The following is a 23,497-nucleotide window of genomic DNA, read 5'->3' on the forward strand; positions in this document are numbered from 1 at the left end:
GTAATAAACATCAGGCTGGATTTAAAAAAGCTACATACAAAACATGCAGATTTTGCAATTAATTATTAAATTTCTCTTAGCTTTTCTTTACACCTTGGAATAAAATGTGTCTCATATCCAGATATTATTTCATCTGATTACATGAACACCTGCTGTTAATATGTGTCTCCAGTGTCCACACTGTGATCCGATCACTCTGCCTAGCTCAAACAACCAAACCCATTTCAAACAGGCCCCGCCCCCACCTTTTAAAAAACTATAGTGATAAGAATAAAACAATATTTTTTACACTGGGTGCACATCATGATTGTCTGAAGTTTCAGAGCCTACACTGGTGTAAATATAAAACATATTTAAAAACTAGAAATACCGCCTCGCAGTTGTATGCCCTTATGAACTCGTCAAGCTGTAGTTACACTTTACATCCATGTCTGTAGAAACATGGACGCCTCACAAACATCTTCCCCCGGCGGCACAGTAGATCTACACAATCAGCACAGTTTCAAGATTAGAGTCACCAATTCAGTATCTGACCAAATGTCTTCCCTTCTGTTCCTGAGCTATGACGCTGAGTAATGTCCAGAAAAGTGTTTTATGCAGAACATTATGATGTCACAGTGAAGTTGACCTTTGACCTTTTGGATATAAGATGTCATTACTTCATCATTTTATCCCATTAGACATTAATGTGACATTTTGTCATAATTAGCATATGAATTCTTGAGGTACTGACTTTGACTTCTGGCCTTCGACCACTTAATTCCAATCAGTTTATTCTTGAGTCCAGGTGGACGTTTGTGCCAAATTTGAGTGAACTCACTCACTGATATTTTTGAGATATCCCGTTCACAAGATGGATGCAAGCTCACAATGACCACAATGACCACCACAATCTAATCACTTCATCCTTGAGTCCAACTGGACGTTTGTGCCAAATGTGAAGAAATTCCCTTTTTTTGAGATATTGCATTCACGAGAATGGGATAAATGAATGGACGTATGGACAGACAACTGGAAAACATAATGCCTACAGTGCCTATGCCTGGGGTGTCGATCACAAGTGTCAGTGTGCATTTTCAGAACTAATGTTGACATAAAAATGAAACAAATATTAAAAACAAAATCTTTGCTGATCTGTAGCTGTCTGACATATACATCAGAGCCAGTCAGGAACATTTAGATATTTCCGCCCACGTAGGTATGTGGATTGAAAACCACTTACGCTTATGTTCAGTGTGGTTACAGTGCATCCCCAACCACCTGCGGAGGTGCTCTGGCTGATCACATCACAGTGTCTTCAATGCGTTTTGGGTGCATTCATACCTAAACTTTCATGTGGTCAAGCATGATCCTACTGCAGTCCCATCACCCAAAACGCATTGCTTTTGACATTTAAGAGACTAACCTGTAAACTGTCCAGGATGATGCGTAGAGACTGAACTTGTCTCCTGACGGCGTTGGAGAAGCGCTCGTATGTAGCAGCATCGTACTCGCTCATATCAATCTCCCTCAGCCTGAGATGGAAGGACAGAGACACACAGAGGGAGAGAGGACACAGATGACTTGATATGATATGATTTAAGTATTGTATCAAAGCAGCTAGTATGTAGGATTTGATCTGCTCATCTGCTCAAGATGTCCCATTTTCAAACACGTCACTTCATACAGTCATTGCAAAAGCTGAAGGTGCTGCTACAAGCATCATCCTCATTCTTTTGTCCATGATTTTTCCAAAATAAAATGAATTCTAAATTTCCAAAACAGGTAGTCTATCGGTATAACCACAAACCTGATGCAGCAGAGCAGAATAACAACTGCATTTTTTTTTTGTAAATTTGAAGATCATGCTTCTGCTGCTGCCTCTCGATTTACCAAAACACTCAGGTAGATAGAAAAAGAAATCTTTCATGGGCTCTGGACACCTGTGGACAAGCTTACACCGGGGTCAGTGATGTTAAATATGTAGCTTACTTTCTCATGTGTGTTCTCTCTAAAACACACCTGTGGACATGACGAGACAGGTGGGCTGAGCTTATCAGTATAATCCCACTGTGCAGGTACTTTAGTACTGCTGACACACACAGACAGAGAATCCTCCTCGGGTGTGGAAAAGGGTGCTACCCTCACCATGTTTGAACTGATGTGTGTGTGTGTGTGTGTGTTAGAGAGAGACAGAGTGAGGGGTGGGGAAATCTCTGCCAGGTGTTTGAAACTTTTGGTGACAACCAGACCATGACCATCGCAGAGATACAGAGCGGTGACTTCAAAACGCAGGCAGGGATTGAAGGATGGAGGAGAGGCTCTGGCTTCATGTGTCACAGCTTGCAACAAACCTTTGAGTGTGTGTGTGTGTGTGTGTGTGTGTGTGTGACTGGTTGCATGCGAGCAGAGTCAGATGGATGCATTGTGTAGACTGCGCTGGCATCAGCCATGCAATCAGAAAGATCGCACCCAAACACACTCACTCACTCATCTACCAACACGATGTCTGCAGTGGATGTCTGAACGAATCGCACCTGGACTGTGATTTCAGAAATCCTTAATGAAGGAAAATAAACTGGCCAAAACAGCCAGTGGAGAGCCACACAGTGTGAGTTCAAATAATCAGTATGACAAAAGTTAAATGATCAAAGACAAGACTTACCAATGTGAAAACTTCAGATCACCCTACTCACAAAAAGACTGAAAGGCAGCTTCTTTCTTAAAGCTGTGGCTCCACTGAACTCAGACATCTCCACAGACAGCTGATGAGCTGCAATATTTTCTTCATGTCACTCCACGTTGATGACGTCACTCCATATTGAGCCCAGTTGCAAGAAGAAAATGTCGGCACCATACATTTCTGCAAACCCTGGGTAGTTTCATACGTATCATATCAACGTTTCTAAAGTCACACAGTACTGTATATGAGCTGACTTTGTCATTGAAAGGTGGAGGGGTAGGTGGATGGCGTGACACCTACACAAGACATCTGCCAAGCTGCAGACCACTGTTCAGGACCAACAGATAACAAAACCAGTTGTGTTTTAGTGAGTCATTGCAGTGTTTTGAGCGGCTCTTCATCCCCCAAACATGAGTATTTTTTACAGACCTGTGGCTGCTTCTCCAGCGGAGATAGTGACACGAAAAGTTGATGATTTTTATTGCGACATTGCTGCATTTCTGGTGCAGATTGTGTCCCCAAAAGCAGGTATTTCAAGCCGAAAAATTATTGTTGTGATTTTGTTTCGCAGATTTTGGTTTGCAGAAACGTACAATGCCGACATTTAATCTGGCATTGGGTTACCATATCTGTCATACTACACATTTAAAGAGGTTTTGCTGCTGCTGATGTTGCACACTTGTTAACTGTATTTTTGTATCCTTATTATTGCTCATATTTTGTACTAATATTGTTTAGATTCTGTACTTTCTTTATCATTGAACATTTATCATCTCTTATTTCATTCTTGCCTTTTTTTCCTTTGCAAATATGTGCGAAGTTTTTAATACTGATGCACCAATGGGCAAAAATAGTAAATACCATTATAAATTTTGAGCATATTGTAATTCATTTGGTCTGAGAGAAAGCTATTCGTCAGCACCTCCTCTTGGCTCTGTTTCAGGCTTTAGAAAATCTAACTGACATGACAGGTGACACTGGCCAATCACAGGTCTTTCAGAGAGAGGGTGTTCCTATTGGCTGATTTACAATTGCAAATGTGTGTGCATCTGCTGTAGTAACCCAAATTCAGCCAGTAGAAACCCCAGCTTGACCGGACAGCCTCAACCCCCTGCCTGAGTAGCAAACTTTCTGTTGCTGCTGTTACACATGTTAGACCTGGTGCTGCCTCTGCCCACTAGCCCACTGTGACACTCGGCACTTGGGGGTTTACGCGACAGCAGCCACTACAGCTGCTGAGCGAAGGTCCGTCTCACAAGCTTCAGGAAGCGGTGGAGGGAAGGTGGGGTCTGATAATCATAGAGAAAGAAAGCGGAGCAAAGAGGGGCTTAGCAAATGTGCTGCTCGCAACTGTACAGTGAAATAAAATTAAATATCATGATCATTTTTCATTCATTCATCCATCATCTTCACACACTCATCCTGTGCTGCTCCTCACTCTCCTAGCACATGACGCACTGTATCACACTCACATTATAGCTATTTCGGACGTGCACACAGTCTGCCTGTCTGTTCCTCTGCATTCACACCACATCATGTCAGCCCACAGAGCTGTACACAGCACAGTGACTTCCTCCACACATTCCTAGGTGTGTATGTATGTGTGCGTGTGAGGATGCACGAGAGTGTACGTGGTGGGCAGACACTCTGGCCACTTTGCCGCGGCCATTTCCTTCAAATTCCTGAACCTTGACTTCAACAGGAGGAAGAGAGTGAATGACAAATACAGAGAAAGAGTCTGTTTGGGTTCGAGGTGGAGACGCTGAAGCTTCACACACAACGGCCACAAAAACAAGGCTGACACTCCCCGTGACTACACACACAACACAAACGGCAGTGTTTTCTGAGTGTGCTGCTTTTACATTTAGGAGGCTTGTGGATTCACTGAATGAAACCGAGCTTATGCAAAATGACTTTCCAAGCAAGTTCACTGTCACAGTCACTGTGGGAATAAAATCATGGGAGTTTTGCCAGAGCTGTGGTGTGCTCCTGTGATCATCATCGTTTGGTGTCAGGTGGTCAACAAACTTTTTCTTAAGTCAGTCTTTTTTCTTGTCTTGGAATTTTGATTAAAAAACGTCAACATTGTCAACAACCAATAGCTGCGCTCTCTCTGGCACCAAACAGGAGGCAGCAAACCCGGTAGACAGTAAACACTGAGGGAACTCCAGGGAGGAGCAAGAATGTGAACAAGTCTCAGTTGTCTTTAGTCTGGGGCCGTTTAGTGGCCGTTTTGGTAAACAACCGGAACCAGGGCGAGAGAGACAGGATCCAGAATTAGATGGATGCGCCTTTCCGTCAATGAAATTCGTCAGGCAAAGCTTCTGTAGTGGCTTTAAAGAGGTTATTTTATGTACCCGACAAGTTTCTTGAAGAACCTCTTCTAAAACAGACTGTTGTACGTTCATGTTTAAATGATTAAAATGTATCGATCATGGCGACAGTCTTCACTCTTCGTTCTTTTCCGATTCAACTTTCCAACGTGGAGAAACCGGAGAAAGAAATCGATCAATGGATCTATTAATGTTGACTTAATGCAAACTTTTTTAATTAATAAGCTAATTTTGAGCTACAAACATGGTATAAACCAATAAAAACTGGAGGGTTTGCAGGTATGGAGTCACAGCCAGAGGCATATCCAGAGAAGTGTGTGTACATGCTCGTGTTTAAGGCATACCTAAGCTTGTTTTTGCTTGTGTGTGTGTGTCAGGTGCTCAAGGGTTTACGAAAGGATCACAGTTTGATTGATGCTTAACCTAAAGTTAAGTAAACAAAGGACTGTGCACACACATGGGTGAAGGAGAAGGTATGGAAAAAGCCCGACAGAGCCGGCCTGTGATATGAGAAAACATAAAATCAAGCTGTCCTATGTGCAGGTATTTCCACCATGTGTGCTCACCTGCTGCGTTAAAGTACAGTGACATGTGCTTGGAAGCAGAGCACCAGCATGTAGCTACAAGATTTTGTCTGGGCTTATTGGAGCACTGATAGACAGGCAGAGGACAGGGAGGGAGGGACGGGGAGGGGTGTCAAAGAGGAAATTTATAAAAGCAAATAAGGACTGAGGAGAGAGGAGATGAGACAAAAAAAGAGGAGAGTCGAGAGGTTGTCCTCTTGGTGTGAAAGCAGCCAGTGTGTGAGAAGGGCCACGCAGGAAAGGGGGAGGACGAGGGGGATGGGGCACAGAAGAAAGTAAAGACAGTGTTTGAAGCAAAAGAGAACAGAGACGGCCTTCATGGTTGAGCTGGTGAAAGGGGTGCCCTCTTAACCCTCTGCTCTGAAGCGAATGTGTGTAAGTGTAGACGTACACACACACACACACACACACTCATACACACTGCCCGGTGGGATCGACCACTGTGCTCATCCATCCAGCGGGGCACTGCAGCCTGTGGTTGTTTGCCCAGGATGGAGCACCATACCTGGGAGGGCTGAGTGACCAAGAAACACACCTGTTCCACATTACACACATTACACACACTTCAGTTCTGGGTAGTTTCCAAAGCGGAAAAAGAGTCAGTCCAAAACATCTGTACACATAAACACAGCTCCCCACCCCTGGAGCTCCCTCAGGTTGGATATGGGTTATTGGTTTATGATCGTCCATGTTTTCCTTTCCATGTTTTTTCCTTTCCTGCACAGGCCAGGCTTTTGTTAGCATGAGATCACTGCGTTTTCTGTATTAAAGGTATTTACCTCTCTTTGAAGGCTTTCTCACCCATCTCACGGGCTGCTCTGCGGACCTCCTCCGGAACTGCATCTTTCTCAGCCTGGGACACCTGGTAGACTTTGTGTCCTGCGTCCAGCCGATAGGGGCCTCCTTTGCCACCGAGTCCTGCCGTGTCTCTGCCGCCTGCACAGAAGCATCTTATTAGAAAACCCGAACAGAATCTGCAGATTTTCGACTTTAATTAATTAAACGGTCATTATTTTCAATTAATTTGTGTTGACTGACTAATGGATTAATAGACTAATCATTTCACCTCTATTATAACCCTTATTTACTTTCACACGGTCACATACATCTGATTCTGGCAGCTGCCTGGTAACGCTGCAGTCTTTACTACCATCCTCTAAACCCTTCGTTAGCTGAGCAGTGGGAGGTTTAGTTTCTCACTCAGGGGCAACTAAGCACCAGTGCTGTCTCATATTCACCTCCCTACCTGCCATCAATCATTGTAAAATGTGTGTGAAATGTCACCACAGATTTCAATCAGCATTTGGTGGACTGTTGGGACTTGAGCGTGTTGCTAAGCCAGGAAGAAGCACTGGTTACCTGTGCCTCCTGCCCACTGGTTTCCCCCAACGTGAGGAGCATTGTTGGGGTCGATCTTGCCGTGTTTTGGCGCAGTGACATCCAGGCCGCTGTCCCTCTGGATGGTAATCTAAGAAGAGAGGAAGGAGAGATGCCATGTGGGTCAGATTTGATGTTTTCAGGTGGATTTCAAGTAGAATCATCTGAAAGGTTTCAAGGTGGAACCGTTATAAAAGGTCATAGCAGGAACCAAAATGGTTTTCCTAAGGCACAAGCCAAAGAGCCCTAAATGGTTGTAGTTTGCGCCTTTATTTCTCAGAGTTTAGTTATAGTTCTTACTGTATGTTGAGTCTGAAAATGCTAACATGCTAACAGACCCCTGAACTCTCATCCCATCAGGAGAAACTATAACAACTGCTGGGTGTTACTGAAGTTTTTCAGTTTGATGCTGAATGAAAACCCCACATTTGCACAAAGACTGTCAACATTTTCCATTTAGGTGCTGTTGAACTGTCACACTAAACATTTCATGAAAAAGACATACATGTACATATACGTAGAGTTTAGCTGATCAGTTATTGAATAACATTCCAAACCACTGTGGAGTCCAGTTTCATGAGAAAAGCTGCAGTGTTTAAAGCACTCTCTGGGAAAAGCTTCAATGAAAACACATTGAGTCGTGGCTGTAGTCGAATACGCACTTTGCCACTAATAGAGACATATTAGATTGTACTCTTTTGTTTTCCAAGCTTCTCCTGAAATCCTCCTCTTTGTGTTTACCTGACTGATGTGTTGAATAAGTGTGTGAGACAGCCAGAAAAACGCCCAAACAGCCAGCTACCTACCACACAGTCAAAGCATTAAGAGAATGGACCCTGTATCTCTAAAGGTCTGAGGCTTCGGCAGTATGGACAGAATAGTCTCTGTCTCTCTCTGCAGGAGACTGACGGAGTGGGAGGGAGCAGAAACACAGAGTCGTTAAAGCTTCAGATTCTTAGGTCCATCTCAGCAGCACCGTCAGTGCCAAAATCAGCATGCCGGCTCTCACACTGAGGCAGGGCGGCCGGCCAGAGTCTGGCACGCATGAGGGAGTGAGAGAGGAATGGGCAGTTCAGTGGGAGACTAAGTGTATCCCCTGTAGCTCAGCTGCATTCTTACATACTGCGGGAATTTGAATGGTATCTGTGGGGGATGAGGTTTGTGTGTGTGTGTTATTATCTTGGCTGTTTGTGATTGCTGCTTGGTTCATGGTGTACTGAGCGTTTGAAAAGAGACTTATCTAGTAGGAGCAGCAGTCGAGCAGAGAAGGACCCCTCCTCTGTCTCCACTGGCCCCGTGTCCACACCTCAACTGACACAGTGAAGCTCAGAGCTCAGGCTCTGTTCTCACATCGTCATGAAGCTGCTGTATCAGCACAGCTCTCTATATTTAGCACAGATTAGGAGGGTCAGGCTGATATAAACCATGTCAGATTATAGGACAAGATAACACTCAGTGTGGGAACCGGCTCATACAGTGGACCTACTGTCCTGCAAGTGTTGGACACGATACGTTTCAATGCTCAAACAGATTCACACTGAATGTATGAGTTATTAAACTGTGCCTCTCAACCTTCCACCAAGTGTCCCTGCTGTTTTTCATCTCTGCTGTCACAGCTGAAGCAGATGTTGGTTTTAAATGCTGTTCATAGGGGCACCTTGTTAATAGCTGAAACACTGGTTCACTTTTTCCACACACATTTTACAAGCCAGCCTGGACATTCAACTGTCAGTCTCCCATGAAAAAGCTGTCCTCTTTAACCTCTCCAGCAGAATAAATGTCAGTGTGTGGGAGTGGAAAATAGAAATAATGATCAAAATCACTTAATTTAAACATTTCTGGAAACAAGCCAACAAACTTCCTTATTTTTAGAAAATGGTACCTATGATCTGTTTAAATCTTTAAAATGAGAGCACCGTGTATTTACGCTGCACTATGAATGCCAGCAGAGGGACAACACACAGGGCGGCACAGTGGTGCAGTGGTTAGCATGGTCACCTCACAGCAAGAGGGTTCCTGGTTTGAACCCCAGGGTGTGGGAGCCCTTCTGTGCAGAGTTTGCATGTTCTCCCCGTGTCAGCGTGGGTTTCCTCCAGGTGCTCCAGCTTCCTCCCACAGTCCAAAGACATGCAGGTTAACTGGTGACTCTAAATTGTCCGTAGGTGTGAATGTGAGTGTGAATGGTTGTCTGTCTCTATGTGTCAGCCCTGTGATAGTCTGGCGACCTGTCCAGGGTGAACCCTGCCTCTCACCCAGTGTCAGCTGGGATTAGGGTTGTCATGAGAACCAATACTTTGGTACCAAGTTGATGCCAACACGCAAAAAATACGTCGGTACCTGGTTTTTTTTGGTACTGTAAGGACTTTGACTTTGCCCTCAGCGAGCCGTGTTGATTCCTGTCGGAACTGACGGGGGCAGTATGAGCGCGTCAGTCTGTGCCGAGGATGAGCGCCGAAGAAGAACGCCTGTTCTCCACCGTCTTTGCTAGAAACAATGGCTTCTACAAGTGCTCCTGGAGCCACAACACCTTGGCTTGTCGAAAAGTCAGACAGTAGGAGTGTACAAACGGTGCCTCTGAAGTTTCCAGACCAAAGAAGGAAACACTTCAAACCTGGCTAAACACTTAAAAGACAGACATCCTGACTTGTTTAAAGAATTCAAGGTGAGTGAGTTTCAATTTACCATCACTTGTGTTATGTTACACTTATCCTGAAATGTATGTTACATTATTTGGGTTTGAGAGCCAGCTTACTGTGTTTATAGGGGCGGCTACTAGTACTCGCTACCTTATGTTATAACTTACCCTGGAACAGATGGCTAACGTTATGCGACATTAACGATACCGTCTTTAACGTTACTTAACGTTGAGTTTCAAGCAATTATTATCGGACTAATTGTCTGTCACCATATCTGTAAATTCAAAGTTTGAAACAGTTTTAATAAAGCAGTGAATTTGGAATATCATGAGTTCTGTTTTTTGATTTTTATCATGGTATCAAATGAGTATCGAGAATCGTGGAAATTCACTGGTATTGGTATCGACAACTGAAATTCTGGTATCGTGACAAGCCTAGCTGGGATAGGCTCCAGCCCATCCGTGACCCCTAACAGGTTAAGAGAAAATGAAGGAATAAGGAATAAGGAATAAGGACAACACACAGCAACAAAAATGAAAAAGAAATATGTTGATATACACCATGTATATCAATATATTTTTCCTCCCATTAACCCACACAGACTGGTGGATCAGTCTCTTCTCTCTCTCTGTGCTTCAGTCTTCCCTTCATCAGCAAATCTGTAGATATTCCAAATTATAGCAACCAGACACAACCAAAGTGTCTCAGCTGAAAGTATTCTACGCCTCCAAAGTGTCCTAAAGCCCTCTCAGCTGGTTGTTTCCTGAGGAATGCCTGGCGTATACAGCTGAGAGAAAAAGTTTTGGTGGATGTGGGGTCTTAGTTTACAGGTGTACCTAATAAAGTGGACAGTTAGTGTAAGTCAGCCGCAAGGCAACAAGGAGTTATAGTGGAAAGACCAAAAATATGGAAATCTGTCAACCAGAGAGCACAAACAATTATATTTCTAAAATGTCAAATATCCCACAAAGTTCATCTTGATCATGAGTCTTTCAAAACCAAGTTCAAGGGATCTTTTTGTAATGTCTCGTATCTTACGTGTCTGTATAGAAAGAACTGGTACAGACCTGTATGTCGTTATAATTACCAATCAGTAAATGCAGCCTGTAGAAGACTCAGGCTTCTACAAACACACAGAGTCACAGAGTGAAACGCAGACACACCAGGATCATCATCTTAAAAGCACAGCTATGTTAGCTGTTGACGTTACAGATCTACATGACAAAAACTGTCCGTTCCTCACATGACGCTAACAGTCAGGACGGCGGGGGAGGGGCTGTTTAATAACCAGCAGGGTCTCAAACGTGGGCACATTAAAATGACAAACATCCTCACTGTCCTACGCTGCTGCAAACCAACACAGCATCTGTGTATCAAAGAGCTTTGCTTCAGTGTTAATGAAGATCAACAGGAAGTGTGTGTGTAGGTGTGTGTGCCTGCTGATGATCTGATGTCAGCCTCAGTAACCAGAGAGATCTTGGCACCATAGCTCTGCGGTGAGGTAAAGGGTCAGAGGTTTGAGCCTCTCGTGTAACCACAGCTCACCTTCAGGAGCTCACCTCCGCCATGTGACCGCTCTCTCATTACACACTAATGTATGCGCGAGTCATACGCCGCATACGGCGGAAAACAGCAACAAGAACATGAGCTTTGCTGCACACATGCTGGAGCCACGTTGGGAAACGAGGGCGTGCACCTGATGCATAGGAATGTGCCTTCAAAGGCTTAGCTGTCCTGGCTAGACGTATCGTTCTCACTGAGTGTTTATGGATGTGATTACGATCGCTTGATAAACACATCACACACTCTTTTCCCTGACAACACCACTTCCATCAGGCCTGTCGGTGCATCTGTTGGGCCCTGATGCTCATTATGAGTGTCTCGGAAATCTGTCCATCTGACAGGAAGTGGAGCTATCAGTTTCCTGATCACAGACTGGTTTCAGTAATCCACCTGCAGATAAAACTCTCTTACTAGTCACGACATTCCTCATGTGTGTGTCTGGTAATGGACTCTATTCTGGCTCGACCAGTAAAAGAGTGACTAATGCTCTGCGTTTGGTTTTAGAGAAATGTTGAGTGACGCTTTACAGCATGTGTCCATTTTGGGCTTTAGAGCGGCCACACTCGGTTCAGGTTCCGACTGTGGTTGTAAAAGAGGCATGAGTCATTTGGGCACTGCAGCTACAGGGTGACGTGTGTGTGCGTGTTTGTGTGTCACATTACAATGTCCCAGCAGAGATCCTGGGGCGACCTCTTGCTCACCTGATTCTTGGGTACAAATCTGACCCGCGACCCTTTACTGTGTGTCACCCTCTTCCTCTCCCTCTTTCCTGTCACTCTCCAGTTGTCTATAATAAAGAACTAGATTACCACCTCACAGTTGTATGCCTCCGTGAGTCCATCACGTTATTCTTTACATCCACGCCTATGAAAACATGGATGCTGCAAGTTCATCCTTGAGTCCTAGTAGACATTTGTGCTAAATTTGAAGAAACTGAGCTCAGCGCAAGTTCAAGACTTTCTTTGTACTTTGTTCATTCACAATTCTCTCTCTCTCTCTCAGTCCCACTGCTTCCTCCAATCAGCTGACTATTGGCATTCCCTCTCCTGGTTAGCCAATCAAACTTTGCCACAATCTCCTTCAGCCATTCATGTTGCTGCTGCCAAAGTTTAAATCTGTTCTCCTCTCTGCTCCTGTCAGCTGTCATTTTAGACCCTGTTCACCTCCCGTCACCTTATCCAGAGCCCAGGACGAGCTCATCACCCCTCTTCACATCTAGATCCTCCACAGATCCTCCACACAGACTCCATGGGGAGGGGCTCCCTAATCTACTACATCTTTACCACCCTCCTGGAATAGATGACATCATGATGCGATCTAATTGCCAAAGACTTTCTGATACTTATTCTCTCTCTGAACAAGTCTCGTCTGATCGAAATTCCCTCAAGACATTCTTGAGATATCACATTCACGAGAGTGGGACATACATATGTATGGCTGGACGCCACACATAACGCCAGTGCAAAGGCATAACAACCTAGATATAATAATTTAAAAAACAATATCACGTCCCAGCAGGGATCCTGACAGCAGGACAATCAGATTCACTAACTCATCAATACCCAACTTGTTCTCACTCTTAGGTCATCAAATACAGAAGCTAGGTCACGCCCCTTGGTGTCTGATACCAAAGTACAAGGCACCCTTGAGCGTCTGTATAGGACGCACCAGGCTTTCAATTAACTCCAATGTAAACCCATCCATGACAGTATTAGAGGCTCAGAGCAACTGACATAGAATAAAGAGTGACAAACTCAACCAAGGTAGTGAACAAGGTAGATGTCTGGGTGAAGCCAGCACAGGACTTTCACCCAGGAGACCCCACGTCTTCATGTTTTTTTATTGGCCAACTGTCACTGTTATTTGTTATTTAATCTTATTCTTACTTTTTTAATCTTCCTATATAATGACGAAAACTCTGTCTGTGTTAGTGTTGCATGGTATACTGGTACCAACGGTAAACTGCAGTACTAAAACACCATGGTACATATGATACCATAATATAGGAGTACCGTAGTACTACACTACCTCAGAGTATCACTACTGTGGGATAAGTTCAAAGTCCAGTCGCAAGAGGGTGAGTATCCATCCAATAACGGCACACGCTGGCCACCTGGCACTCAATATGCTGCTGCAGTGGTTTGTTTTCCAGTGACATTTCAGGTATTAGCTCAGCTATTGAGTATCTTTGAGCAGTGAGAGTTATTGTTTATTTATTTTTATTTGTAGGCTAGATTTGTTTATACGTACAGTACAGGCCAAAAGTTTGGACACACCTTCTCATTCAATGCGTTTTCTTTATTTTCATGACTATTTACATTGTAGATTCTCACTGAAGGCATCAAAACTATGAATGAACACATGTGGAGTTATGTACTTAACAAAAAAGGTGAAATAACTGAAAACATGTTTTATATTCTAGTTTCTTCAAAATAGCCACCCTTTGCTCTGATTACTGCTTTGCACACTCTTGGCATTCTCTCCATGAGCTTCAAGAGGTAGTCACCTGAAATGGTTTCCACTTCACAGGTGTGCCTTATCAGGGTTAATGAGTGGAATTTCTTGCTTTATCAATGGGGTTGGGACCATCAGTTGTGTTGTGCAGAAGTCAGGTTAATACACAGCCGACAGCCCTATTGGACAACTGTTAAAATTCATATTATGGCAAGAACCAATCAGCTAACTAAAGAAAAACGAGTGGCCATCATTACTTTAAGAAATGAAGGTCAGTCAGTCCGGAAAATTGCAAAAACTTTAAATGTGTCCCCAAGTGGAGTCGCAAAAACCATCAAGTGCTACAACGAAACTGGCACACATGAGGACCGACCCAGGAAAGGAAGACCAAGAGTCACCTCTGCTTCTGAGGATAAGTTCATCCGAGTCACCAGCCTCAGAAATCGCAAGTTAACAGCAGCTCAGATCAGAGACCAGATGAATGCCACACAGAGTTCTAGCAGCAGACCCATCTCTAGAACAACTGTTAAGAGGAGACTGTGCGAATCAGGCCTTCATGGTCAAATAGCTGCTAGGAAACCACTGCTAAGGAGAGGCAACAAGCAGAAGAGATTTGTTTGGGCCAAGAAACACAAGGAATGGACATTAGACCAGTGGAAATCTGTGCTTTGGTCTGATGAGTCCAAATTTGAGATCTTTGGTTCCAACCGCCGTGTCTTTGTGAGACGCAGAAAGGTGAACGGATGGATTCCACATGCCTGGTTCCCACTGTGAAGCATGGAGGAGGAGGTGTGATGGTGTGGGGGTGTTTTGCTGGTGACACTGTTGGGGATTTATTCAAAATTGAAGGCACACTGAACCAGCATGGCTACCACAGCATCCTGCAGCGACATGCCATCCCATCCGGTTTGCGTTTAGTTGGACCATCATTTCTTTTTCAACAGGACAATGACCCCAAACACACCTCCAGGCTGTGTAAGGGCTATTTGACCAAGAAGGAGAGTGATGGAGTGCTGCGGCAGATGACCTGGCCTCCACAGTCACCGGACCTGAACCCAATGGAGATGGTTTGGGGTGAGCTGGACCGCAGAGTGAAGGCAAAGGGGCCAACAAGTGCTAAACACCTCTGGGAACTCCTTCAAGACTGTTGGAAAACCATTTCAGGTGACTACCTCTTGAAGCTCATGGAGAGAATGCCAAGAGTGTGCAAAGCAGTAATCAGAGCAAAGGGTGGCTATTTTGAAGAAACTAGAATATAAAACATGTTTTCAGTTATTTCACCTTTTTTGTTAAGTACATAACTCCACATGTGTTCATTCATAGTTTTGATGCCTTCAGTGAGAATCTACAATGTAAATAGTCATGAAAATAAAGAAAACGCATTGAATGAGAAGGTGTGTCCAAACTTTTGGCCTGTACTGTATATGCTACAGTGATTTGTTTTCCACAGAGCTCTACAGTGCAAGCATTTTACTTGCATTTGCGACTAAAAATAGTTTTGTGCGAGCAAAAGAAATCATTCAGGAGCACACTGTGCGAGTACAGATTTCAACCAGCAGCAGAAACAAAAGGCGAATCCTGACGGTTGTGGGTTGAACGGGGGTCACAGACAGGAATACACAGCTGAGGCTCCGCCATATATTCCTGTCAAATACGGCGGCCATAGTGCTCCGCGGCACAAGGTAATGGCTTACCGGCGACCAAGGAGCCCGGCTCCAGGTCCAATAATTTCCTCTTCGTATGTGATGTGTCAGAGGAGAAACGAGCCGTTCACATTTCTCTCTTTGTGGCAGGTAACAGTCCACAAACCTTACCGCACTTTAGGGACTGTTCTTTACTTGTCAGGGGAGGAGGGTGGCTGGTTGGTTTTTATTTCATTTATTTATTTTATTTTGATCCCTCCCATGTTAATCACTTATTGATGCTGTCTTTGAAGTATGAATAAGTCAATAAGTAATTTATTCCATTGAAATATCATTGATGTATTATAGAAAAGTGATTTATCTTTTCATAAATGACAAAAGGCACATCTGCCTCATTTTCGCTGTGGTATCGTGATACTACTCAGAACCATGATACTTTTACTGGTATCGTACCGTGGGTCCCAATTTTGGTACCGTGACAACACTAATCTGTGTGTGTGTTCCACGTTTTTCTCCTCACTGACTTGGTCAATCCATGTGAAATTTGGCACAGTGGTAGAGGGTCATGGGAGGATGCCAATGAAGCAATATTTATTACATCAATTGGCCAAAGGGGGGCGCTATAGCATCGCAAACTTTGAATGGGCATATCTCATGCCCCGTATGTCGTAGAGACATGAAACTTTGCACAGAGATGCCTCTCCTCATGAGGAACACATTTGCCTCAAGAACCCATAACTTCCGCTTATATAGATTTTCCACCATTTTGAATTTTTTGAAAAACACTTCAAATGGATCTCTTCCTAGGAAGTTTGAGCGATCTGCATGAAACTGGGTGAACATAATCTAGGGGGCAATATCTAAAGTTCCCTCTTGGCAAAAGTTGGAAAACTTACTAAAACTGAGCTTCTATAAGGCAATGAATATTGCGGAGGGCATTTTCAATCATTTATCCAGGGCTGGGTTGCAGGTCCCGCAGGCAGGAACTCCAGACGTCCCTCTCCCCAGCGACGCTTTCCAGCTCTTCCTGGAGGACCCTGAGGTGTTCCCAGGCCAGATGAGAAATATAATCCTCCTAGCATGTCCTCAGTCTGCCGGGGTGCTTCCTACCAGTTGGACCTACCAGGAACACCTCTAACAGGAGGTGCCCAGGAGGATCCTGATCAGATGCCCAAACCACCTCAACTGACCCCTTTTGACGCAAAGGAGCAGCGGCTCTACTCTGAGCTTCTCACAGATGTTTGAGCTCCTCATTATCTCTGAAGCTGAGCCCACCCACTCTACAAAGAAAACTCACTTTTAATCCTTCTTCTTCACATATATTATTTATGAGTCTGTTTTAACTGCGTTAACTTATGTCTAATGTTTTATCTTAACACTATTCTCATAGTGTTTGTAACTGCAACCTCTGCGGTCGTTCATGTGTTCTGCACACCAGGAATAAAATGTGCTAGAAATAAAGTTTGAGTTGCTTGTTTGATGACTAGAAGGCTGAATTCAGGGAGTGTTTGGGTGGTCTGCTTGATTGACAGCTGTCACCAGCTCCATCCCACAGCTTAAAGTTTGATTTTCCTGCTCCAAACAGATGCACAGATAATGGTGTGCGGTAAACCCATCTTTAGACTTTAAAACCACCCCTCAGTAACAGACACTGTGTTTTCCACAGTGTTTGGTCAAAAACATCCCATAAACCCAGGATTTAGTTGTTGCTATGTTGCTGTTGTTGCTGGTCGCAGCGGTCAGCACTAAGCTAAAGATGGCACCTTAACTCTAAGAAACAGAAAGACAGACAGAGAGGGGAGTGTGGGGCTGGCAGCTAAGAGGAGATTTTTATGACTGTGGGAATCGATGTCGTTACCCCACCCTCCTCTCTCAATGACTTTTCCCCCTCTCTTTTTCCTTCCCTTCACCCAGTGTCTCTCCCCCCGTCTCTCATCTGCGGTCCACGCCTTGTCTTGTGAGATTAATAGCCTCATAAATTTCTGGTTCTCCCTTAAGACGCCTAAAGACAGAGAGTGATTTAGGAGGGATGGCATGTGTGTTGGTGTGTGTGTGTGTGTGAGCAGTCACATGCAAACGAGCCCACTTTTTGAGCGCTTTTTGGGGAGTAAATGCCCCTGCGTGAACTTGGGTGCAGGTTAGTGTGTATGTGTGTTTTGATACAACGGCATGAATGTTTAACCATGTGTGTCCACAGTGTGAGTGTAAAATAGTCTTTACGGGGTTTCCACACATTTCCAAGGACAGAATTTTAAAACTTTTCCATGACTTTTTAAGGACCCATAATAGAATTTTGATTTAGGAAAAGCACGCACTTCACTGTGCCTGCTGCACTTGTCAGCCTGGTTAGGAGTCTTGCTCCCCATAATAAATGCCGCCACACTACGTCACATGTACAAGTAATGTCTAAGAGCAGAAGGCTTGGCCGGTACAAGTCACGGAAAATGAGAACTGTGCAAGCATCAAATAACTTGTTTGAGTTCATTTGCCTTTCTCGACATCTCACTGAAAATAAATCTGCCGTAATGTTGCATTTCATGGAAGCTTATCTCTGGAACTTTATGGAAACAACTAATTTCATTACAAACAACAAAATTCCATGAGTTTTCCAGGTTTTCCATGACTGAGTTTTTGCGTACAAGGAGTGCAAGAACTTAAATTTAGCTATTTGTTCTTAAATTCTGGTTTAAAGTGTGTGATGTGGCAACAAGTCTGGCCATAGAGTTCAACACTTTGTTCCAAGATGTCTTTAGTACATTTCAAGAAGGTTCCTGTGAACTGCTGTTGTTTGCAGATTGAGGCACAAGTCTAAACTGCTGCAGACGGTTTGAACTTTAAAAGATGCAAGCAAGTGTATATGTGCATGTGACTGTGACTGATAAGCTGGCCTCAGTAAGGCGAGGGCAGGGAGGGTAGAAGGTGGCACACGGCCAACTAGAGCAGCAGCAGAGTAAAGAAACAAACACCCACACACTGACATACGGGTGTAATGACAACCAAATTGTGAAAATAAGTGTCAGGTTGAGTGAGTGGATGTATGAGAGGGGACTGCTGTGAATGTGATTATACCTCAGACACCTACTTGGCACCAGTTAAACAAAAGACGTGTGTGCAGGGAGATGATGAGTGATGCCTCCTGTGCATCTGAGTGTGCAAAGATGATGTCAACAGAGCTGTAATGGAGCGATGTAGACAATCAAGCACACCTGCATACACACACAGTTCAATCTGTGGTTTTCTAGAAATGTGTGCATGCGCAAGTCAAAGGCAATAAGCTGTGATGTCTTTCTTCTCTGAGGACGGTCGACATGATCTTTGCTAATAAAAACCACCTCTGACAAACATAAGAGGTGAGTGAGAGGATTTCTGTGACTTCCTGCTTCTCCTTTAACATCTCATACTTTGGTCAAAAGCCTGATTGTTACACTCTCTCAGTGTGTCGTAAAAACTTGTTAAGCCATGCAGACGTGCCATGTGCAAACAGGTAACTTCGTCCGGAGGTGAGGTGTGTAAACAGTTTGGTAAAGTAGCATATCTCGAGGCAAATATACAGAGAGCCTTGTCGGCAGGTATGTTTAAGTACAGTAGTGCTACTGTTGTTCCCAGTGAGCTCACACAGAGCACAGGCAGAGTCTGCCCCCAGTCTGACCTACAGTGGACTCAAGGTGCCCGATCAAAGAGGACCTGACCACTGAGGAATCTAGGCCAGGGAGAGGTCCCAGTGTGCAGTGAAGGCGTGCAGGTGTATGGGAGTGTGTGTGTGTGTGTGTGTGTGTGTTTTAATGAATATATTCTTGAGTCTCAGCACACTTTTAACTCTCATCATACCCACTGTGGTACTGGTAAACCTCAGAGGTATAAACAGAGCTATAAGCTTTAAACAAATTTGTTCGTAATGTCTTCATATCATTGTTTTCTGTTTTATTTAATGTGTTTTAAAAGTACCAATGTGTTGGGGTCCTGCAAGACTCTAGTCAAAAGTGACCTTTCCACCTGTGCAGCTGTATATCAATCACCATTTGCCATTTATATATCAATTACTCACTGTGTGTTACTTCAAATTTGTGCAGAAACCTTTCTTTCATACCTCCAAGGTGAACGAAGAATCCAAAAAATGAACACTGTTCATGTTTAACGGCAAAACTACACCAAAACATCTGTTTACAAACTCTCTCACCACTCCTGCACTATAATCCAAGTCTCATTTATCGAGTTGTATGCTATGTTTTCATTTTCAGTAAAATGATACGATTTACAAACACATCAGTACAAACAGTCTCAGATGCTGCCAAGTAGCGTGCCTGGGCACATGCATGTTTGAATTCTGCTCAAGTGGAGCTCATTCACACGTGTACGCTCAGGCACGCTCTGGGCACACTACTCGTGTTTTACACCGCATTGTTTTAGTAAAAAAAGTGCATGTGTTTAGGGAAGTACTGAACATACGACTGAATAAATGAGAGTACCTAATGAGTACCCAGAAACATAATTATCACCTCGTAATACGTTTTAGCAGGAGATGTCTGACTTTCCCGTCTTGTTTGACAAAAGAGATGCTTAAACAGAACACAGAACTTCACAATAATACATTTATGAATTTCAACTACTTATTCAAGATTCAACAAATCATCAGTCACTGATTTGCATCATCCACTGATACAATCATCCTCGTTTCAGTCCATGTGAAGGCTTCTCTCTCTCTAACCACACATCTGCAGACGATGCCTGCTATATCTGGGAGGCTACATTATCTTAAGAATTTATCTGCCTGTGTTGTGTATGTGGGGACCTTAACAATGCTTTCTCAGTGCGCTGGTTCCAAATGTTCTGACCTGTACTGGGGGTCAGAGCTGTTGCATCATCAGAACAATGCCCGTCCATTCATACACACCCACCCTGGGTGCAGCCGGGTCGTACATTTCGGGCCTGGAAACATTCCGGTTAGCATAAAATCAGGAATGTTTCAGCAGCTAATATATTCTGCCAGAGGAGTGTGTGGAAGTATGCAGAGTGTCGTCCAGCTGAAATTCTCTCCACTGGAGTTATTGTTATTATTAAAGCAGCACTGCCCCTCTGTGGTGTGGAGAGAAACTGCAGGCTGCGTGTTTCTATTCATCACCCAGTCCTCTCATTACAACATCATCTCCATGAGCCACTGATGATTAAAAAACAAAGTTGTGACATTACCTGTAAAGGTCTGCCATCCTCTGTCCCGATCATATTCCTCCACTCCATGAGCGATTGCTGCAGAGTGTCCAATCCTGTCTCCCAGAGCCGGACGTACCCGCCCATGTCCACAGTGGCGACACCTCCAGAACCGAGAGCGGCTATGAGCACGTCAGACTCTGAAACCTTGGACAACCAGCTGGTATAAGGCGACACAGACATCGACCTGCCAATCACAAATATGTAGAAAAGATACAGTCACTTAGAAAAGTCATCAGACGTGCATCAAGATGTTTTCATGTTTTACTTATCTGTGCGTGGCAGGCAAGAAGTATATATGTGGTCTCGTGCAGAGGTAAGTGTTATGTAGGAATATGGTTATTAGAGTGAGGTAAGTTGTTTTTGCCAACAGGTGAGTGCAGGTATGAAGTAAAGTGACAGTATTATAGTTGTTTTAAAGATTTGTAGCTTTAGAAATGTGGACTTTTACATAGAAAGGCTTCACTCATTTTCACAAAAAGAAATTAAAAAATGGATAAATTAAATTAGATAAAATGTCTGTAGCAGTTAAGACCATTTAAAAGATTTTAAGGCTTTTTAGGGACTTGTAGACACCCTGGAGAATCAGCCTTCTACAGCAATGTGCGTTTCTTTTTGATTTAATATCAAAATGTTGGGTAGTATTAAAAAAAGCCTTATAATCACACACACAAATGTCACACTGTTTAAATTTTATTTTCTAAAACGTTTTCGGACTATCGAGGCTTCTTCTGAACAATGGGAAGTCGCCACATGTTCGGTACGAGCAAAGTTCTCTAACTTGGCTGATTTGAGATATTTTACAAACCGAGGTAAGACTAAGCGGATAGAAGAAAATGTAATCACATAGAAGCAACAAGAGTCAAGAGCTGTTAATCCCTGTTTGATGATGGGATTGTGTCTTTGTGACACAGCGAGCTCTGTGTGTGGCTGTCGTATGTAAGAGATACATTCCGGTACGCACATGGCCATCTATCAAATACAGGATTGATTTTGAGGTTCTTTTATTTGTTTTTCAAGCCAGACAGCTGACAGCCCAGTACACTGCTGAACCTCTCTGCTCCTACCTCAACTCCCGACCTCTCAGATCCTCACAACATTGTCTTTTGACTGTCCCTTGATCGAGGCTGGTGGGTGAGGGGAGATCGTGCCTTTGCGGTAGCTGCTCCAAACCTTTGGAAAAGCCTTCCACTCTCAATCAAATGCTCCCCCTCCACTGACACTTTTAAAGCAAATCTTACAACATACATATTTTCAGTGGCCTTTGGTTGTTCATAGTGGTTTTCATATTTTAGTATTTTCTAATCTTTTTATATATGTAATTGTTCTTGCAGTGTTATTCTGTTTTATATTTGTGTACATATTATATTTGTGTGTCATTCTTTTAATTTGTACAGCATATTGGTCAGCTGTGGTTGTTTTTAAATGTGCTATATAAATAAACTTGATTTGATTTTATTGCCCACAAAAAACACTACCTTGCCTCTTTCAGGGCTTCCAGAGAAAATATTTGCATGTGTTTTAGTATCATTGTGTGTCTGATAAGAGTAAGCGCACATAAAAATTCAATGACACCAAAAATCATAATTTAAAATAATAATTCTGCAAGTTTAAAAACATGATAATAAAACATACAGACAATTTAACCAGTGTTCCACAGTGCAATGCTCGCTCTGACCACTAGCTGGTGCTAAAGGATGAAGAAAGAGGTTCTTGTCCTGAAAGTGTTGCAGAGTGAGACCCAGTCAGAAACAGGTGTGTTGTGTTTACCTTGGTACAGGAATATATTTGACTTTTTTGGAGTTCAGGTCGGTCACCTCCAGGTACGCTGCCGTCATCGGAGGTGTGACGTCTGAGACACAAACAGGAAAACAAGTCTGAATACATTCTCTGTGATTATGAACAAATGTTTTCTCTGAGCTCATTTATACGATCTGAACTCTAACCTTTGGGGTAGACCTCCTTCAGGGGCACCTTGCTGGGTGGAAGGGCTCGGACCACCTGATTGGCTGAGAGCAGACTGACACAGTTCTCCTGCTTGGGCGGGCTGGACCGAAGCCCACCTCTGAGGAACATGTGAGCCCCGCTGTCAGCGCTCTTCATCTCGGAGAGGTCAAGAGGCCTCTTAAAGCTGTACACCTCGTTAGGGGACTGGACAAGAGAAGACACCAAGAGGAGAGTGTCACTACTTAAACATCAAACACAGCTGGCAGCTGAAATGTGAATACATTTATATTAATCAATCAGTTCAGCTCAAGCACCCACACTTCAGAACCTCATTCAGCTGCACTCACAGCTTTCATTCGTGTTCTCAACCCACTTAATTCTTTAAGGCATAAATTAGGCTGACAGCAGGGACATGCTGAATGGTTAACACTGATACACAGACACACACGTTCAGCCTTGTTATGAGTCTTCGATCCACCTGGTTAGCATGTTTTTGGTACATAAGAGTAGAATGGAAGATATCAGGGAAGCCTACAGTATGTAAACACAGTGAGAGCATTGAAACGTCACAACAAATCTCTGGGGGTCAAATAAAGCTCCATTTGCTCAGTGGCGGACTCAGGATGTCTGAGGGGCAGTTTGAGAGTTTTCTAGCCTGTGGAGCAGCCAATAAAGCGAATTACAATGTTTATTTACAATAATTTCTGGGTAGAAAACCCTCGTGTCACATAATTAAATCAAACGACGCTTAACAAACGCTGCCTCAGTTGACCTTTCGCTAAGCCACGCCCCCTTTGTGATGGTCCGACAAGCTGTAGGAGCAAGCATGGAGCCCACACTGTAACTAACTGCACTCCCTGAAGAAACATCATATTTTTGGAGAAATGAAACAGTGATGTCAGAGAGAAGCAGACAGAGGGGTCTACAGTCTGTGTCTGAAGGATATATCCAGGATGTCAAACTGACTCAGCAGCAACAACAGGTTAAAAAGACAAAGATAGTTAGAAGCTAAAGCCGAACTATAGGCTACAGATCACAGTGTAAAAGTGAACCACCACATCACTGCTGATCGACACACAAGACAATGAATATA

General features: G+C 43.7%; 1 protein-coding gene across 1 annotated transcript in view; it reads right to left on the reverse strand.

Moving 5' to 3' along the window:
* The window catches only part of vwa8 (von Willebrand factor A domain containing 8), a 109,747-nt gene that overhangs the window by 14,265 nt on the left and 71,985 nt on the right, over positions 1-23,497 (reverse strand). Inside the window, exons 35-40 of the mRNA XM_049593344.1 lie at positions 22,404-22,608; positions 22,228-22,309; positions 20,440-20,644; positions 6,939-7,047; positions 6,359-6,515; positions 1,406-1,514 (exon numbers count right to left, since the gene is read on the reverse strand). Coding sequence (XP_049449301.1) covers positions 1,406-1,514; positions 6,359-6,515; positions 6,939-7,047; positions 20,440-20,644; positions 22,228-22,309; positions 22,404-22,608 — 867 coding nt within the window. The remainder of the gene's footprint in view (positions 1-1,405; positions 1,515-6,358; positions 6,516-6,938; positions 7,048-20,439; positions 20,645-22,227; positions 22,310-22,403; positions 22,609-23,497) is intronic.

This window comes from Epinephelus fuscoguttatus, linkage group LG13 (genome assembly GCF_011397635.1).
Source record: "Epinephelus fuscoguttatus linkage group LG13, E.fuscoguttatus.final_Chr_v1".
Taxonomy (NCBI): Eukaryota; Metazoa; Chordata; class Actinopteri; order Perciformes; family Serranidae; genus Epinephelus; species Epinephelus fuscoguttatus.